The 17280-nt window shown below is 43.7% G+C and overlaps 1 protein-coding gene across 2 annotated transcripts in view; it reads right to left on the bottom strand.

Annotated features, from left to right (window-relative positions):
- zgc:153184 (capZ-interacting protein) overlaps positions 1-14951 on the bottom strand; it is a 75763-nt gene extending 60812 nt beyond the window's left edge. For both annotated transcript variants that reach the window (XM_029716056.1, XM_029716057.1), the window contains exon 1: positions 14826-14951. In XM_029716056.1, the coding sequence (XP_029571916.1) occupies positions 14826-14831 (6 nt within the window). In that variant the 5' untranslated portion in view covers positions 14832-14951. The remainder of the gene's footprint in view (positions 1-14825) is intronic.
- Positions 14952-17280: the final 2329 nt, after the last annotated feature.

The following is a 17280-nucleotide window of genomic DNA, read 5'->3' as shown; positions in this document are numbered from 1 at the left end:
ACTCGGACAGGGAGAGGTTGAAAATGTCAGTGAAGACACTTGCCAGTTGGTCAGCACATGCTCAGAGTACACGTCCTGGTAATTCGTCTGGCTCTCCACACAATGCCCCATAATTCCAAGGTGAAAACATGTTTTAAGAAACTATTGAAAATTAAATACAGAAATATCTAATTTACTTAAGTATTTACACCCCTGAGTCAATACATGTTAGTTAGAATAACCTTTGGCAGTGATTACAGCTGTGAGTCTTTCTGGGTAAGTCTCTAAGAGCTGTGAGTCTTTCTGGGTAAGGCTCAGAGCTGTGAGTCTTTCTGGGTAAGGCTCAGAGCTGTGAGTCATTCTGGGTAAGTCTCTAAGAGCTGTGAGTCTTTCTGGGTAAGTCTCTAAGAGCTGTGAGTCTTTCTGGGTAAGGCTCAGAGCTGTGAGTCATTCTGGGTAAGTCTCTAAGAGCTGTGAGTCTTTCTGGGTAAGGCTCAGAGCTGTGAGTCATTCTGGGTAAGTCTCTAAGAGCTGTGAGTCTTTCTGGGTAAGTCTCTAATAGCTGTGAGTCTTTCTGGGTAAGTCTCTAAGAGCTGTGAGTCTTTCTGGGTAAGTCTCTAATAGCTGTGAGTCTTTCTGGGTAAGTCTCTAAGAGCTGTGAGTCTTTCTGGGTAAGTCTCTAAGAGCTGTGAGTCTTTCTGGGTAAGTCTCTAAGAGCTGTGAGTCTTTCTGGGTAAGTCTCTAAGAGCTGTGAGTCTTTCTGGGTAAGTCTCTAAGAGCTGTGAGTCTTTCTGGGTAAGTCTCTAAGAGCTGTGAGTCTTTCTGGGTAAGTCTCTAATAGCTGTGAGTCTTTCTGGGTAAGTCTCTAAGAGCTGTGAGTCTTTCTGGGTAAGTCTCTAATAGCTGTGAGTCTTTCTGGGTAAGTCTCTAAGAGCTGTGAGTCTTTCTGGGTAAGTCTCTAAGAGCTGTGAGTCTTTCTGGGTAAGTCTCTGAGAGCTGTGAGTCTTTCTGGGTAAGTCTCTAAGAGCTGTGAGTCTTTCTGGGTAAGTCTCTAAGAGCTGTGAGTCTTTCTGGGTAAGTCTCTAAGAGCTGTGAGTCTTTCTGGGTAAGTCTCTAAGAGTTTTCCACACCTCGATTGTACAATATTTGTACATTATTATTATTTCAATTCTTCAAGCTCGGTCAAGTTGGTTGGTGATCTATGCAAGACAGCCATAGACTCTCCTGTTCTCTACTCTCCTGTTCTCCTGTTCTCTACTCTCCTGTTCTCCTGTTCTCTACTCTCCTGTTCTCTACTCCACTGTTCTCTACTCTCCTGTTCTCTACTCTCCTGTTCTCCTGTTCTCTACTCTCCTGTTCTCTACTCTCCTGTTCTCTACTCTCCTGTTCTCCTGTTCTCTACTCTCCTGTTCTCTACTCTCCTGTTCTCTACTCTCCTGTTCTCCTGTTCTCTACTCTCCTGTTCTCTACTCTCCTGTTCTCTACTCTCCTGTTCTCCTGTTCTCTACTCTCCTGTTCTCTACTCTCCTGTTCTCTACTCTCCTGTTCTCTACTCTGCTGTTCTATACTCTCCTGTTCTCTACTCTCCTGTTCTCTACTCTCCTGTTCTGTTCTCTACTCTCCTGTTCTCTACTCTCCTGTTCTGTTCTCTACTCTCCTGTTCTCTACTCTCCTGTTCTCTACTCTCCTGTTCTCTACTCTCCTGTTCTGTTCTCTACTCTCCTGTTCTCTACTCTCCTGTTCTCTACTCTACTGTTCTCTACTCTACTGTTCTCTACTCTCCTGTTCTCTACTCTCCTGTTCTGTTCTCTACTCTCCTGTTCTCTACTCTCCTGTTCTCTACTCTCCTGTTCTCTACTCTCCTGTTCTCTACTCTACTGTTCTCTACTCTACTGTTCTCTACTCTACTGTTCTCTACTCTCCTGTTCTCTACTCTGCTGTTCTCTACTCTCCTGTTCTCTACTCTCCTGTTCTCTACTCTCCTGTTCTGTTCTCTACTCTCCTGTTCTCTACTCTCCTGTTCTCTACTCTCCTGTTCTCTACTCTACTGTTCTCTACTCTCCTGTTCTCTACTCTCCTGTTCTCTACTCTCCTGTTCTCTACTCTCCTGTTCTCTACTCTACTGTTCTCTACTCTCCTGTTCTCTACTCTCCTGTTCTCTACTCTACTGTTCTCCTGTTCTCTACTCTCCTGTTCTCTACTCTCCTGTTCTCTACTCTCCTGTTCTCTACTCTCCTGTTCTCTACTCTCCTGTTCTCTACTCTCCTGTTCTACTGTTCTCTACTCTCCTGTTCTCTACTCTACTGTTCTCTACTCTCCTGTTCTCTACTCTCCTGTTCTGTTCTCTACTCTACTGTTCTCTACTCTCCTGTTCTGTTCTCTACTCTCCTGTTCTCCTGTTCTCTACTCTCCTGTTCTCTACTCTCCTGTTCTCTACTCTCCTGTTCTCTACTCTCCTGTTCTGTTCTCTACTCTCCTGTTCTCTACTCTCCTGTTCTCTACTCTCCTGTTCTCTACTCTCCTGTTCTCTACTCTCCTGTTCTCTACTCCACTGTTCTCTACTCTCCTGTTCTCTACTCTACTGTTCTCTACTCTCCTGTTCTGTTCTCTACTCTCCTGTTCTCTACTCTCCTGTTCTCTACTCTCCTGTTCTCTACTCTACTGTTCTCTACTCTCCTGTTCTCTACTCTCCTGTTCTCTACTCTCCTGTTCTCTGCTCTACTGTTCTCTGCTCTCCTGTTCTCTACTCTACTGTTCTCTACTCTCCTGTTCTCTACTCTCCTGTTCTCTGCTCTACTGTTCTCTACTCTACTGTTCTGTTCTCTACTGTATTGTACTGTGTTGTACTGTGTTCTTCAAACTGGTGAAACTTAGACATGTATGATTGGTTCAGATTTGGTCCGGTCAAGGTGGACTGACCAAATTTCAACTACTTTTCAACGTCCGTGGACATCTGGTGTCGGTTGGTGCTCAGTGGGTGAGGATGCTTGTTACAGAACATGAACAAAAGAGTAGGTGTCATGGTAGGTGTCAGTAAAAGCCAGGAAAGGTGACATTAACTGGAGAGAGAGAAGAGAGAGAGAGAGGGGGGTTGTCCAGACTGTTTTCACAGTCTTGTTTTGACCACCAGACGACAAAAAGAGAAAGATGTGAGCTGAACATATTATCCCAGGCGAAGGGAGGGCAGTAGCAGATGGCCCAACTGTCGTTTGTGCTATGACTTCCCATCGTAACCAATTCAATTGCGGTAATTCCGTTATAGATTTCATTGTCCTCCCTCCTCACGAGAGAAACTAGAAAACATCTTCCAGATATGGGGGGGTTTTGGTAACAGAATTACAAGACAATGTTTCTTAAAATACATTTTCTCCAACACTAAATATAAGTGTTCATATTACATATAGTTGAAGTCAGAAGTTAACATACACCTTAGCCAAATACATTTAAACTCAGTTTTTCACAATTCCTGATATTTAATCCTAGTAAAAATTGCCTGTCTTAGGTCAGTTAGGATCACCACTTTATTTTAAGAATGTGAAATGTCAGAATAATAGTAGAGAGAATGATTTATTTCAGCTTTGATTTCTTTCATCACATTCCCAGTGGGTCAGAAGTTTACATACACTCAATTAGTATTTGGTAGCATTGCCTTTAACTTGGGTCAAACGTTTTGGGTAGCCTTCCACAAGCTTCCCACAATAAGTTGGGTGAATTTTGGAGTAACTGAGTCAGGTTTGTAGGCCTCCTTGCTCGCACACACTTTTTCAGTTCTGCCCACACATTTTCTATGGGATTGAGGTCAGTGCTTTGTGACGGCCACTCCAATACCTTGACTTTGTTGTCCTTAAGCCATTTTGCCACAACTTTGTAAGTATGCTTGGGGTCAATGTCCATTTGGAAGACCCATTTGCGACCAAGCTTAACTTCCTGACTGATGTCCTGGGATGTCGCTTCAGTATATCCATATAATTTTCCTCCCTCATGTTGCCATCTATTTTGCTAAGTGCAAAAGTCCCTCCTGCAGCAAAGCACCCCCACAACATGATGCTGTCACCCTCGTGCTTCACGGTTGGGATGGTGTGCTTCGGCTTGCAAGCCTCGCCCTTTTTCCTCCATACATAACGATGGTCATCATGGCCAAACAGTTCTATTTTTGTTTAATTAGACCAGAGGACATTTCTCCAAAAAGTACAATCTTTGTACCCATGTGCAGTTGCAAACCGTAGTCTGGCTTTTTTATGGCGGTTTTGGAGCAGTGTCTTCTTCCTTGCTGAATGGCCTTTCAGGTTATGTCGATATAGGACTTGTTTCACTGTGGATATAGATACTTTTGTACCTGTTTCCTCCATCATCTTCACAAGGTCCTTTGCTGTTGTTCTGGGATTGATTTGCACTTTTCGCACCAAAGTACGTTCATCTCTAGGAGACAGAACGCGTCTCCTTCCTGAGCGGTATGACGGCTGCGTGGTCCCATGGTGTTTATACTTGCGTACTATTGGTGGTACCTTCAGGTATTTGGAAATTGCTCCCAAGGATGAACCAGACTTGTCGAGGTCTACAATTTTTTTCTGAGGTCTTGGCTGATTTTTTTAGATGTTCCCATGATGTCAAGCAAAGAGGCACTGAGTTTGAAGGTAGGCCTTGAAATACATCCACAGGTACACCTCCAATTGACTCAAATTATGTCAAATAGCCCATCGGAAGCTTCTAAAGCCATGACATCATTTTCTGGAATTTTCCAAGCTGTTTAAAGGCACAGTCAACTTAGTGTATGTAAACTTCTGACCCACTGGAAATGTGATACAGTGAATTATAAGTGAAATAATCTGTCTGTAAAACAATTGTTGGAAAAATTACTTGTGTCATGCACAAAGTAGATGTCCTAACCGACTTGACAAAACTATAGTTTTGTTAACAAGACATTTGTGGAGTGGTTGAAAGACGAGTTTTAATGACTCCAACCTAAGTGTACGTAAACTTCCGACTTCCACTGTATGTGTATTTTATATGTATAATATACAGGAGCAGTTGGAAAAGAGACCTGGGTCACAATGTCTTCCCTGTCAAAAATATACCTCCATTCATCTTGGTCTTGCCATTGTAAATCACTCTCAGTGTGTACTCCAAGTAGACTGATAAAACTCCTTGGACTGATTATAGGAGATGATAATTAGAACATGACCCGCCCTGTTATCCATTCACAACGGGTGATTACATAATTATGCATAGTTCGCGTCTCCTCGCTCATCAACTCACCCATCCCCCCCCCTACTGTAGGGAGAACGACCGGAGCAGGCCCTACTGTAGGGAGAACGACCGGAGCAGGCCCTACTGTAGGGAGAATGACCGGAGCAGGCCCTACTGTAGGGAGAACGACCGGAGCAGGCCCTACTGTAGGGAGAACGACCGGAGCAGGCCCTACTGTAGGGAGAACGACCGGAGCAGGCCCTACTGTAGGGAGAATGACCGGAGCAGGCCCTACTGTAGGGAGAATGACCGGAGCAGGCCCTACTGTAGGGAGAATGACCGGAGCAGGCCCTACTGTAGGGAGAATGACCGGAGCAGGCCCTACTGTAGGGAGAATGACCGGAGCAGGCCCTACTGTAGGGAGAATGACCGGAGCAGGCCCTACTGTAGGGAGAACGACCGGAGCAGGCCCTACTGTAGGCTGAAAGACCGTAGCAGGCCCTACTGTAGGGAGAATGACCGGAGCAGGCCCTACTGTAGGGAGAACGACCGGAGCAGGCCCTACTGTAGGGAGAATGACCGGAGCAGGCCCTACTGTAGGGAGAATGACCGGAGCAGGCCCTACTGTAGGGAGAATGACCGGAGCAGGCCCTACTGTAGGGAGAATGACCGGAGCAGGCCCTACTGTAGGGTGAACGACCGGAGCAGGCCCTACTGTAGGGAGAACGACCGGAGCAGGCCCTACTGTAGGGAGAATGACCGGAGCAGGCCCTACTGTAGGGTGAACGACCGGAGCAGGCCCTACTGTAGGGAGAATGACCGGAGCAGGCCCTACTGTAGGGAGAATGACCGGAGCAGGCCCTACTGTAGGGAGAATGACCGGAGCAGGCCCTATTGTAGGGAGAATGACCGGAGCAGGCCCTACTGTAGGGAGAATGACCGGAGCAGGCCCTACTGTAGGGAGAATGACCGGAGCAGGTCCTACTGTAGGGAGAATGACCGGAGCAGGCCCTACTGTAGGGAGAATGACCGGAGCAGGCCCTACTGTAGGGAGAATGACCGGAGCAGGCCCTACTGTAGGGTGAACGACCGGAGCAGGCCCTACTGTAGGGTGAACGACCGGAGCAGGCCCTACTGTAGGGAGAATGACCGGAGCAGGCCCTACTGTAGGGAGAATGACCGGAGCAGGCCCTACTGTAGGGAGAATGACCGGAGCAGGCCCTACTGTAGGGAGAACGAGGGGCAACGGGGGGAAACCATTTAAATAATGACATGCCCTCCTAAAACTGGTTCTGACTCCAGTTCTGTTTGTGATTTTAAGTGTAAACTTCCCACTACAACTGCAGATGGCAGGGGTCTTTGCTTCATTACGACTTCAACTGTCGCACACCCAGGGAAAAGTATTTAGTGTAGAGATGCTGACTAATAGAGAATAAACTATAAGCTATAATAATAAATGAAGAGAGTCACACACTCTATATATATATATATATATATATATATATAAACTCCCAGTAATTTATTGGGTTAAACACCAACGCTTCGGGCATCACTGTGCCTTCTTCAATGGTCTATACATCAACATTACTGTTTATGTTTATTTTTTAATACCTTTTAAAACTTTTTCTGGTAGAGTGTGTCAAGAACTGCAACGCTGCTGTATCCAGAATAGTCCACCACGCAAAGGATATCCAGCCAACTTGATACAACTGTTGGAGGCATTGGAGTCAACATGGGCCCAGCATCCCTATGGAATTCTTTTGACACCTTATAGAGTCCATTCCCCTGACTAACTGAGGCTGTTCTGAGGGCAAAAGGTGGTGAAAATCAATATTAGAAAGGTGTTCCTAATGTTTTGTTCACTCAGTGTATAGATTTACTATAGAATCCATAGGTGGTCTGTAGCCTGACAAGACGTTGCCCTCTTTGGACACAGCGAGCACCATCCCCCTACCTCTGCACCATCTCTCTCTGTCTCCTACACCCAGGCTGCTGTGGTCAGAGAGGTCGTAAATTCCTGGAGGAGACTATCTCCTCATGGCCACAGTTTAGAGAGAGTGAGTTTTCATAGAGAGAACAAAGGAATTTCTTCCACATCACAGAACTTGAGGTCCGAACAATATTCATGTTCTGGAGAAGGTATAAAAGATCGGTGAAGAATCCAGCTACGAACTGGCCCGTTTGGTACAATTTTGTGAAACTCATGAGAGACAATACAGCCACATTACCATAATCCTGTTGATACAAAAGTCTCCGTTATGAGGCTTACATCTAATTGTTGTATAGAATGAATGAGTAAAGATGGAACTATTTGTGAAATTATGTAATGTGATTTTAGACTGTTTAATGAGGGGAAACTCCAATTCCCTTTGGAGTTTAACTGAGTCAGAGGAGCGCCCATGAGCACAGTTATGATCTGGCGTCATGAGACAGGCCCTTTTCTATGTTCAGAATAAAAACCCCACATGGGTTTCCCACTTCAGACCAGCCAATTACGAGAGGGCTAAGAGTTGGGACCAGACCAGCTTACCTCGATTACGAGAGGGCTAAGAGTTGAGACGAGACTAGCCTACCTCGATTACGAGAGGGCTAAGAGTTGGGACCAGACCATAAAACCTGAGTTAAAGCTAAGGTTGTAATGGTTGTTGAAACTCTGAGACTATCGATACCGACAGAATAAGAACAAATCTTTGATACTAATTACTAGTCTGCAGATAGGAATTCGGTATCGTTGAACGCGAAGACCGACAACCGCCGAAACAGCTATTCTATAACGACATGAATGAATGTCACTCAACTATCCATTCTAACCACGAGAGAGAGAGAGAGAGAGAGAGAGAGAGAGAGAGAGGACAAACTCTCCAACAGAAACAAACTTTCCAACAGATATCAGGATGACACACTGAGAGTAAATATATATTTTGATTGCAATTATTCCCGAATGAGTGAGCGTTCATGTGCAAAGGATTAGCATTTCAATTGTTATAATTATCAACTGTGTGTTGTCTTACCTCAGTCGACCCCCACTTCCCTTTTTGTCTAACAAGCCACCATGCCGGTTTATCCCACTAGGACACATTCCCCTATCAGTTCTTTGTAACCATATCTACTGTTTGTTTGTGCATTTCTGTGAATTACTTAGTTAGTAAATAAATGATTTTAAGACAATTGATGTATGGATGACTCATAGTGAAGACTGGGTTCGTGCAGATAACCAACAATTTACGACGTTTGGAAAGAGACTAACGTGAGGTAAAGAATAATTATTTAATCAGAAGACTAAGTGATCAGATATTTTTTTTAAAAGCTGAAAGTTATATTAGGAAAATTATAACTTTGTAATCTGAATATTTTCCTTGGTGCCCCGACTTCCTAGTTAATTACAGTTACATGATTAAGTAGTTTAATCACGTAATAATAATAATAATTACAGAGAATTTTTGATAAAGATAAGTCTTCAATTTTAATGATGCCAAAGACACGACAAGCCCATATACTGTAGACTCACTTTAAAATCCATATGTTGTCTGTAATCAATTCCATCTATTTTACAAAGCCCTTTTTTTTTTTTACATCAGCAGTTATCACAAAGTGCTGTACAGAAACCCAGCCTAAAACCTCCAAAGAGGAAGCGACGCAGACGCAGAAGCACAGTGGAGAGGAAAAGCTTCCTGGAAAGGCCTGGAACCTACACTGTAAAAATAGAAAGTCTCAAAACAACATGATTGTGTAATGAAACCATGACAAGTAGTGTACCTAACCTGAGATCTGCTGATTGGATAATTCTGATCCATTGCACCTCATGGCACAACAAGCTGCTTTTAATACATAAATAAAGATTAGACTTAAAAAATATATATAAAATAAAAATGACATGCATACAACATTGTGTAAAAAAATTAGCATTAAGTCTTAAAATGTTGAATTACCCACAATACTCTGAAAACAGAGACACGTCAAGATAGAAAGGGCGAGGAGATTAAAACTAGACTTCCGATGAGTTCAATCACTCAGTTCTCTATGATTGATTATCCTGTGGTTATCGTGCATCTGAACAAATCAATGGATGATGTGTCGTACTTCTGATTATCTCGTGATCGCGACAAAACAACTTTTGTTATGTAGTGAACGCGAGATAAATAGGGAACTATTTTTTTTTTCATACGTCCTCTCTGGACTTCCATAGTAACCTGCAATGCTTGCTGTAAAACCCAATAATGTGTATAAACCCTGGATGGCTGACAGGAGGTGCTGTATTGAAGCCACAGGGCAGCCATCTTGGCACTCTTCCGTTGTAAAAAAATATATTGTAAAGCTATATAAATGCATTTATTAATGTCTACATTCGTTTTTGCCACATTTATTCTATTACAGACACTTCAATGCATACTTTAAAATTATGTGAGCTAAACATTAACATTTAAAATGTAAAAATATATTTTTTAAAAATGTCCTTAATATATTTTTTTGAGGGGAGGAGAGTACTAAATGTTATTGTCCCCACTACAACAAAGAAATACTTAAATACATGTAATTTTGTCCTTGAAACATTTAATTGAAATAGAATTCCATCCATTCCTATGGAGGACTGTTCCTACTGGGGAGTACCAATATGGCCGACCGGGGACTTCAAAGCCTGTCAATGGTCAATACACAGCATCAACAATTCAGGGTTTATATACATGTACGTACATCATTGGTAAAACCTCTAGTCACTGCTGGTGGTTGGAGCACTGTGCTCAACAATGCCTGCCAAAAAAAATGGTTACACTGGCAATTGATCAACAATTACAATAAAAGACTTAATCTCTTACAAGAAGGATGACTACTTTTGGCGCAGATGTCAGCAAGGACTTCTAGTAGGATTCTGTAGGTTCAAAAAATAAATTAAAAACACGACGAAGGGAGGAGGGGGATGTGGATGGTAACGCCTGTGGATGTCTCACAAAAAAAAGAGGGGTAACAAAACATATGGATGACGTAATCACATAAACCAACGTTAGACATTAGAATACTCCAGAAGGAGTGATCTAATTCTTCACTAGACAGGATGTGAAACACCATCATAGTGTTTAGAAGCCATATATGTAGAGAGAGAGAGAGAGAGAGAGAGAGAGAGAGAGAGAGAGAATCTAATTCTGTACTAAACAGAACCTTGAAACACCATAATAGTGTTTTCAGCCTTTTCTAGTAGGTCTCCCAGTCCCTGGCAAGGTGTTACACAACACTTGATTAACTGGTGTTACAACACAACACTATGTTATGTTTCAAAACATCTCAGGATGATGTGTTTTAATACTCCAGGTAAAGTTAAGCTTTCGTCTCCTTCACGTTAGTGGGCAGCTAGTTTTGGTGTTACAAAACATTTAATTTGATCAATCGGGTGGAGATTATAAGAGTACCTGGCCATTAAGGCCAGATTGTTAATCAAGACGTATATAGATGACCAGCAGGGTCAGATAATAATAATAACCACAGTGGTTGTAGAGGGTGCAACAGGTCAGCACCTCAGGAGTAAATGTCAGTTGGCTTTTCATAGCCAGAGCATTCAGAGGTCGAGACAGCAACTCCAGGAGAGAGAAGAAGACAGAGGACAGAAACAGCAAATTGATTTTTTTTAGAAAACTGAGCTGACTTCATGGATTTTTCTTACAAAATAGTAAACATCTTGTTAGATCTTGGATTCCCCCTCTCTCTGTTCTCTTCAGGGGAACAGATTTATAAGTCTGCTGAAGTTGTGTCCTAAACGGCACCCTATTCCGTACATGGTGAACTACTTTTGACCAGGGCCCATACGGCTCAGTAAATCAAATCAAATTTTAGTGGTCACATGCACATATTTAGCAGATGTTATTGTGGGAGTAGCGAAATGCTTGTGTTCCGAGCTCTAAAAGTGCAATAGCCTGGTAAGGCAACGGACGGAGCAGTTGCCGTACCAGGCGGTGATACAGCCCGACAAGATGCTCTCAATTGTACATCTGTAAAAAGTATGTGAGGGTTTTCTACAGTTATCAGAGTGTGGGTCGTTGATGCTCACAACAATGATTGACCGTATGGATGTTTTCTGTATGTAACTCTCCCATTGGGAACACATTGGTTGAATCAGCGTTGTTTCCATGTCATTTCAATGACAATGAAATCGACGTTGAATTGACGTCTGTGCCCAGTAGGCTGGGACCAAGTCACTTGACTGGATGTGCTACACTTTAGTAAAACGGTTATAAAATTGCAATGGTGTAAAGTACATAATTAAAAAAATAATTTAAAGTACTACTTAAGTAGCTTTTTGGGGGTATCTGTACTTTACTATTTATATTTTTGGTCAACTTTTACTTTAATTTCACTACATTCCTAAAGAAAATCATATACTTTTTACTCTGTACATTTTCCCTGACACCCGAATGTACTCGTTCCATTTTGAATGCTTATCAGGACAGGAAAATGGTCTAATTCACACACTTATCAAGTGAACATCCCTGGTCATCCCTACTGCCTCTGATCTGGAGGACTCACTAAACAGAGAACATCCCTGGTCATCCCTACTGCCTCTGATCTGGAGGACTCACTAAACAGAGAACATCCCTGGTCCATCCCTACTGCCTCTGATCTGGAGGACTCACTAAACAGAGAACATCCCTGGTCATCCCTACTGCCTCTGATCTGGAGGACTCACTAAACAGAGAACATCCCTGGTCCATCCCTACTGCCTCTGATCTGGAGGACTCACTAAACAGAGAACATCCCTGGTCATCCCTACTGCCTATGATCTGGAGGACTCACTAAACAGAGAACATCCCTGGTCATCCCTACTGCCTCTGATCTGGAGGACTCACTAAACAGAGAACATCCCTGGTCCATCCCTACTGCCTCTGATCTGGAGGACTCACTAAACAGAGAACATCCCTGGTCATCCCTACTGTCTCTGATCTGGTGGACTCACTAAACAGAGAACATCCCTGGTCATCCCTACTGCCTCTGATCTGGAGGACTCACTAAACAGAGAACATCCCTGGTCATCCCTACTGCCTCTGATCTGGAGGACTCACTAAACAGAGAATATCCCTGGTCCATCCCTACTGCCTCTGATCTGGAGGACTCACTAAACAGAGAACATCCCTGGTCCATCCCTACTGCCTCTGATCTGGAGGACTCACTAAACAGAGAAAATCCCTGGTCATCCCTACTGCCTCTGATCTGGAGGACTCACTAAACAGAGAACATCCCTGGTCATCCCTACTGCCTCTGATCTGGAGGACTCACTAAACAGAGAACATCCCTGGTCATCCCTACTGTCTCTGATCTGGTGGACTCACTAAACAGAGAACATCCCTGGTCATCCCTACTGCCTCTGATCTGGAGGACTCACTAAACAGAGAACATCCCTGGTCATCCCTACTGTCTCTGATCTGGTGGACTCACTAAACAGAGAACATCCCTGGTCATCCCTACTGCCTCTGATCTGGAGGACTCACTAAACAGAGACCATCCCTGGTCATCCCTACTGCCTCTGATCTGGAGGACTCACTAAACAGAGAACATCCCTGGTCATCCCTACTGCCTCTGATCTGGAGGACTCACTAAACAGAGAACATCCCTGGTCATCCCTACTGCCTCTGATCTGGAGGACTCACTAAACATAGAACATCCCTGGTCATCCCTACTGCCTCTGATCTGGAGGACTCACTAAACAGAGAACATCCCTGGTCATCCCTACTGCCTCTGATCTGGAGGACTCACTAAACAGAGAACATCCCTGGTCATCCCTACTGCCTCTGATCTGGAGGACTCACTAAACAGAGAACATCCCTGGTCATCCCTACTGTCTCTGATCTGGAGGACTCACTAAACAGAGAACATCCCTGGTCATCCCTACTGCCTCTGATCTGGAGGACTCACTAAACAGAGAACATCCCTGGTCGTCCCTACTACCTCTGATCTGGAGGACTCACTAAACAGAGAACATCCCTACTGTCTCTGATCTGGAGGACTCACTAAACAGAGAACATCCCTGGTCATCCCTACTGCCTCTGATCTGGAGGACTCACTAAACAGAGAACATCCCTGGTCATCCCTACTGCCTCTGATCTGGAGGACTCACTAAATAGAGAACATCCCTACTGCCTCTGATCTGGAGGACTCACTAAACAGAGAACATCCCTGGTCATCCCTACTGCCTCTGATCTGGAGGACTCACTAAACAGAGAACATCCCTACTGCCTCTGATCTGGAGGACTCACTAAACAGAGAACAGCCCTGGTCATCCCTACTGTCTCTGATCTGGAGGACTCACTAAACAGAGAACATCCCTACTGCCTCTGATCTGGAGGACTCACTAAACAGAGAACAGCCCTGGTCATCCCTACTGTCTCTGATCTGGAGGACTCACTAAACAGAGAACATCCCTGGTCATCCCTACTGCCTCTGATCTGGAGGACTCACTAAACAGAGAACATCCCTGGTCATCCCTACTGCCTCTGATCTGGAGGACTCACTAAACAGAGAACATCCCTACTGCCTCTGATCTGGAGGACTCACTAAACAGAGAACATCCCTGGTCATCCCTACTGCCTCTGATCTGGAGGACTCACTAAACAGAGAACATCCCTACTGCCTCTGATCTGGAGGACTCACTAAACAGAGAACAGCCCTGGTCATCCCTACTGTCTCTGATCTGGAGGACTCACTAAACAGAGAACATCCCTGGTCATCCCTACTGCCTCTGATCTGGAGGACTCACTAAACAGAGAACATCCCTGGTCATCCCTACTGCCTCTGATCTGGAGGACTCACTAAACAGAGAACATCCCTACTGCCTCTGATCTGGAGGACTCACTAAACAGAGAACATCCCTGGTCATGCCTACTGTCTCTGATCTGGAGGACTCACTAAACAGAGAACATCCCTGGTCATCCCTACTGTCTCTGATCTGGAGGACTCACTAAACAGAGAACATCCCTGGTCATCCCTACTGTCTCTGATCTGGAGGACTCACTAAACAGAGAACATCCCTGGTCATCCCTACTGCCTCTGATCTGGAGGACTCACTAAACAGAGAACATCCCTGGTCATCCCTACTGTCTCTGATCTGGAGGACTCACTAAACACATCTGCTTCGTTTGTAATGTCTGAGTGTTGGCTTGTCCTCCTGGCCATTAGTAAATACAAGGAAAAACAAAGAAAATGGTGCAGTCTGGTTTGCTAAATATAAGGAATTTAAAATTATTTTAGCTATAACATTTACTTTTGATGATTAGACTTTTACTCAGGTACTATTCGACTGGGTGACTTTCACTTTTACTTAAGGAGCCTATGACAATTGGGGACTTTTTCCACCACTGATAAAATGTGAATCAGAGATTCTTCACAGAAATAAGTACAGGGTGGCTTAACTAGCCGATTTTAGAAAGTACATTTTTTATCCTCAATGAAAAATAGATTTATATTAAATACAAAAGCAAATGTTTTGTGATATAAGTCGCACCGCTGAGAATTGTTGCCAACAACTCCACATTTCCAAGGCGACAGAGTCTGCTTCCACAAGTTGTTAAACCAACTTCATCAGAGTTGTAGTTCCGTGAATATTTTTTTATTTTTTTATCTACAACGAAATCCTACTGTCCAAACACTTAATTCTAAACTTGTTAACAACTGTTGCTTACCTCCATCCTTGAGGAATTCACGATATGCACCGTTCCTGTCCTCTTGTCTGTCTCTTGTCCTCTTGTCTGTCTCCTGTCCTCTTGTCTGTCTCCTGTCCTCTTGTCTGTCTCCTGTCCTCTTGTCTGTCTCCTGTCCTCTTGTCTGTCTCTTGTCCTCTTGTCTGTCTCCTGTCCTCTTGTCTGTCTCCTGTCCTCTTGCCTGTCTCCTGTCCTCTTGTCTGTCTCCTGTCCTCTTGTCTGTCTCCTGTCCTCTTGCCTGTCTCCTGTCTGGCTCCTGTCCGTCTCCTGTCTGGCTCCTGTCCGTCTCCTGTCCTCTTGTCTGTCTCCTGTCCTCTTGTCTGTCTCCTGTCCTCTTGTCTGTCTCCTGTCCTCGGATGTCCGCGCTGCTGCGTTTGTTTGAGCGAAGTCACTACAGAGTCTGAACTCACCGCTCCTCCCCTGAAGAGCTCTCTCTCCTCACACTCCTCACACAGAGAGGGAATGAGAGATGTGAGCACACTCCTTAAAAAGCGGAGGTCTGTGTTAATATGTAGAGATAACTACACTGTCATCTCCACATAGGCAGTGTAGGAGACTCGGCTGATCGAAGGAGAGAGGCAGGGCGGAGGCTTCCGTTTTGCGCACAGTTACATTGACGCCGCTCTTCTCGCACAACAGTACGACGATATATTCAGGCTGATGATTTAAGTTTTCTATTGGCCTTGGCAGATGTCATTGTGCAAACAAGTCGATATATTTCGCAAGACACACTACTTTGTTTTTGAAGAAATAGTATACTGAACTTCAACCTGGTATCATTGCAATTTCGTATTATTCTTTACTAATTAAATTCGGGACGTTCCATTTTGTATGATATGTTACGAATTACAATTCGTATTATATGCCCCGGATTCGCAAAACGTACAATATGTTACGAATTGTCAAAACGTATGATATGTTACAAATTCCAGCTTGGTTGCTAGGGGATAGGGTTAAGTTTAGGAGTTAGGTTAAAAGTTTAAGGTTAGGGTTAGGTGAAGGGTTAGCTAAAAGGGTTAAAGTTAGGGTTAGGTGAAGGGGAAGGGTTAGCTAAATTGGTTAAAGTTAGGGTTAGGTGAAGGGGAAGGGTTAGCTAAATTGGTTAAAGTTAGGGTTAGGTGAAGGGGGAAGGGTTAGCTAACATGCTAAGTAGTTCCAAAGTAGTAAGTAGTTCAAAAATTGCTCATTAGCAAGAGATTAGATTCGAACTCGTAATCTTTAGGTTGCTAGACGTTTGCATTATAGACCTACCAACCACCCTACTTTTGTGTTTGCCTTAAATAACCATCATATGGTCTTATGTAACCAAATCAAACGTAACATACAAATTCATACTAAATATAGCCTCGGATTTATGTACAGAATAATACGAAATGCTCTTAGACCAAGTTGCAAGCTTGGATAAAACATTCAAACTGGTGTGGAGGTATGACAATAACAGCTGTGTTTTCATTGGTATTAAACATGAACTTATGGACTACATCATTATCATCATCATCATCCACATCATCCACATCATCATCAACATCATCCACATCATCATCAACCACATCATCATCATCATCATCAACCACATCATCATCATCAACCTCATCATCATCATCATCATCATCATCATCATCATAGCTGTAGCTTGTCTCAAACTAGAACAAACATTGTATTGTAAATCTTGGCTTGTTAGAAGGGGGGAATTTAATAATGAACTACATCAATGATAATGGCTTTAGAAAGGGGGGAATATAATAATCGACTACATCAATGATAATGGCTTTAAAAGGGGGTGATTTAATAATGGACTAGATGCTAATAATGCTAGATATCCCCTTATTGTCACTATCCGTCCTTCATCTTGTCGTGCTGCCGACCTACAGCTCTCCTTGTCCTCTACTCTGATTGGCAGACTGAATTATCGTTTCAAATTTGGGGAAGTGATGTTCTCTAATTGTTGTATATTTGGTGCATTTTATGAGGAAGTGCAGCTCTTGTTTTTTTCATAATGCAGTGATCCACAGCCTTTCCTCTCAGGGCCAGATAACCCTAATCCATTCATAATGCAGTGATCCACAGCCTTTCCTCTCAGGGCCAGATAACCCTAATCCATTCATAATGCAGTGATCCACAGCCTTTCCTCTCAGGGCCAGATAACCCTAATCCATTCATAATGCAGTGATCCACAGCCTTTCCTCTCAGGGCCAGATAACCCTAATCCATTCATAATGCAGTGATCCAGGGCCAGATAACCCTAATCCATTCATAATGCAGTGATCCACAGCCTTTCCTCTCAGGGCCAGATAACCCTAATCCATTCATAATGCAGTGATCCAGGGCCAGATAACCCTAATCCATTCATAATGTAGTGATCCAGAGCCTTTCCTCTCAGGCCAGATAACCCTAATCCATTCATAATGCAGTGATCCAGAGCCTTTCCTCTCAGGCC

Source organism: Salmo trutta, chromosome 26, assembly GCF_901001165.1.
Source record: "Salmo trutta chromosome 26, fSalTru1.1, whole genome shotgun sequence".
NCBI classification, from domain to species: Eukaryota; Metazoa; Chordata; class Actinopteri; order Salmoniformes; family Salmonidae; genus Salmo; species Salmo trutta.
Note: the sequence above shows the minus strand (reverse complement) of the source record. Positions and strands in the feature narration are given on the sequence as shown.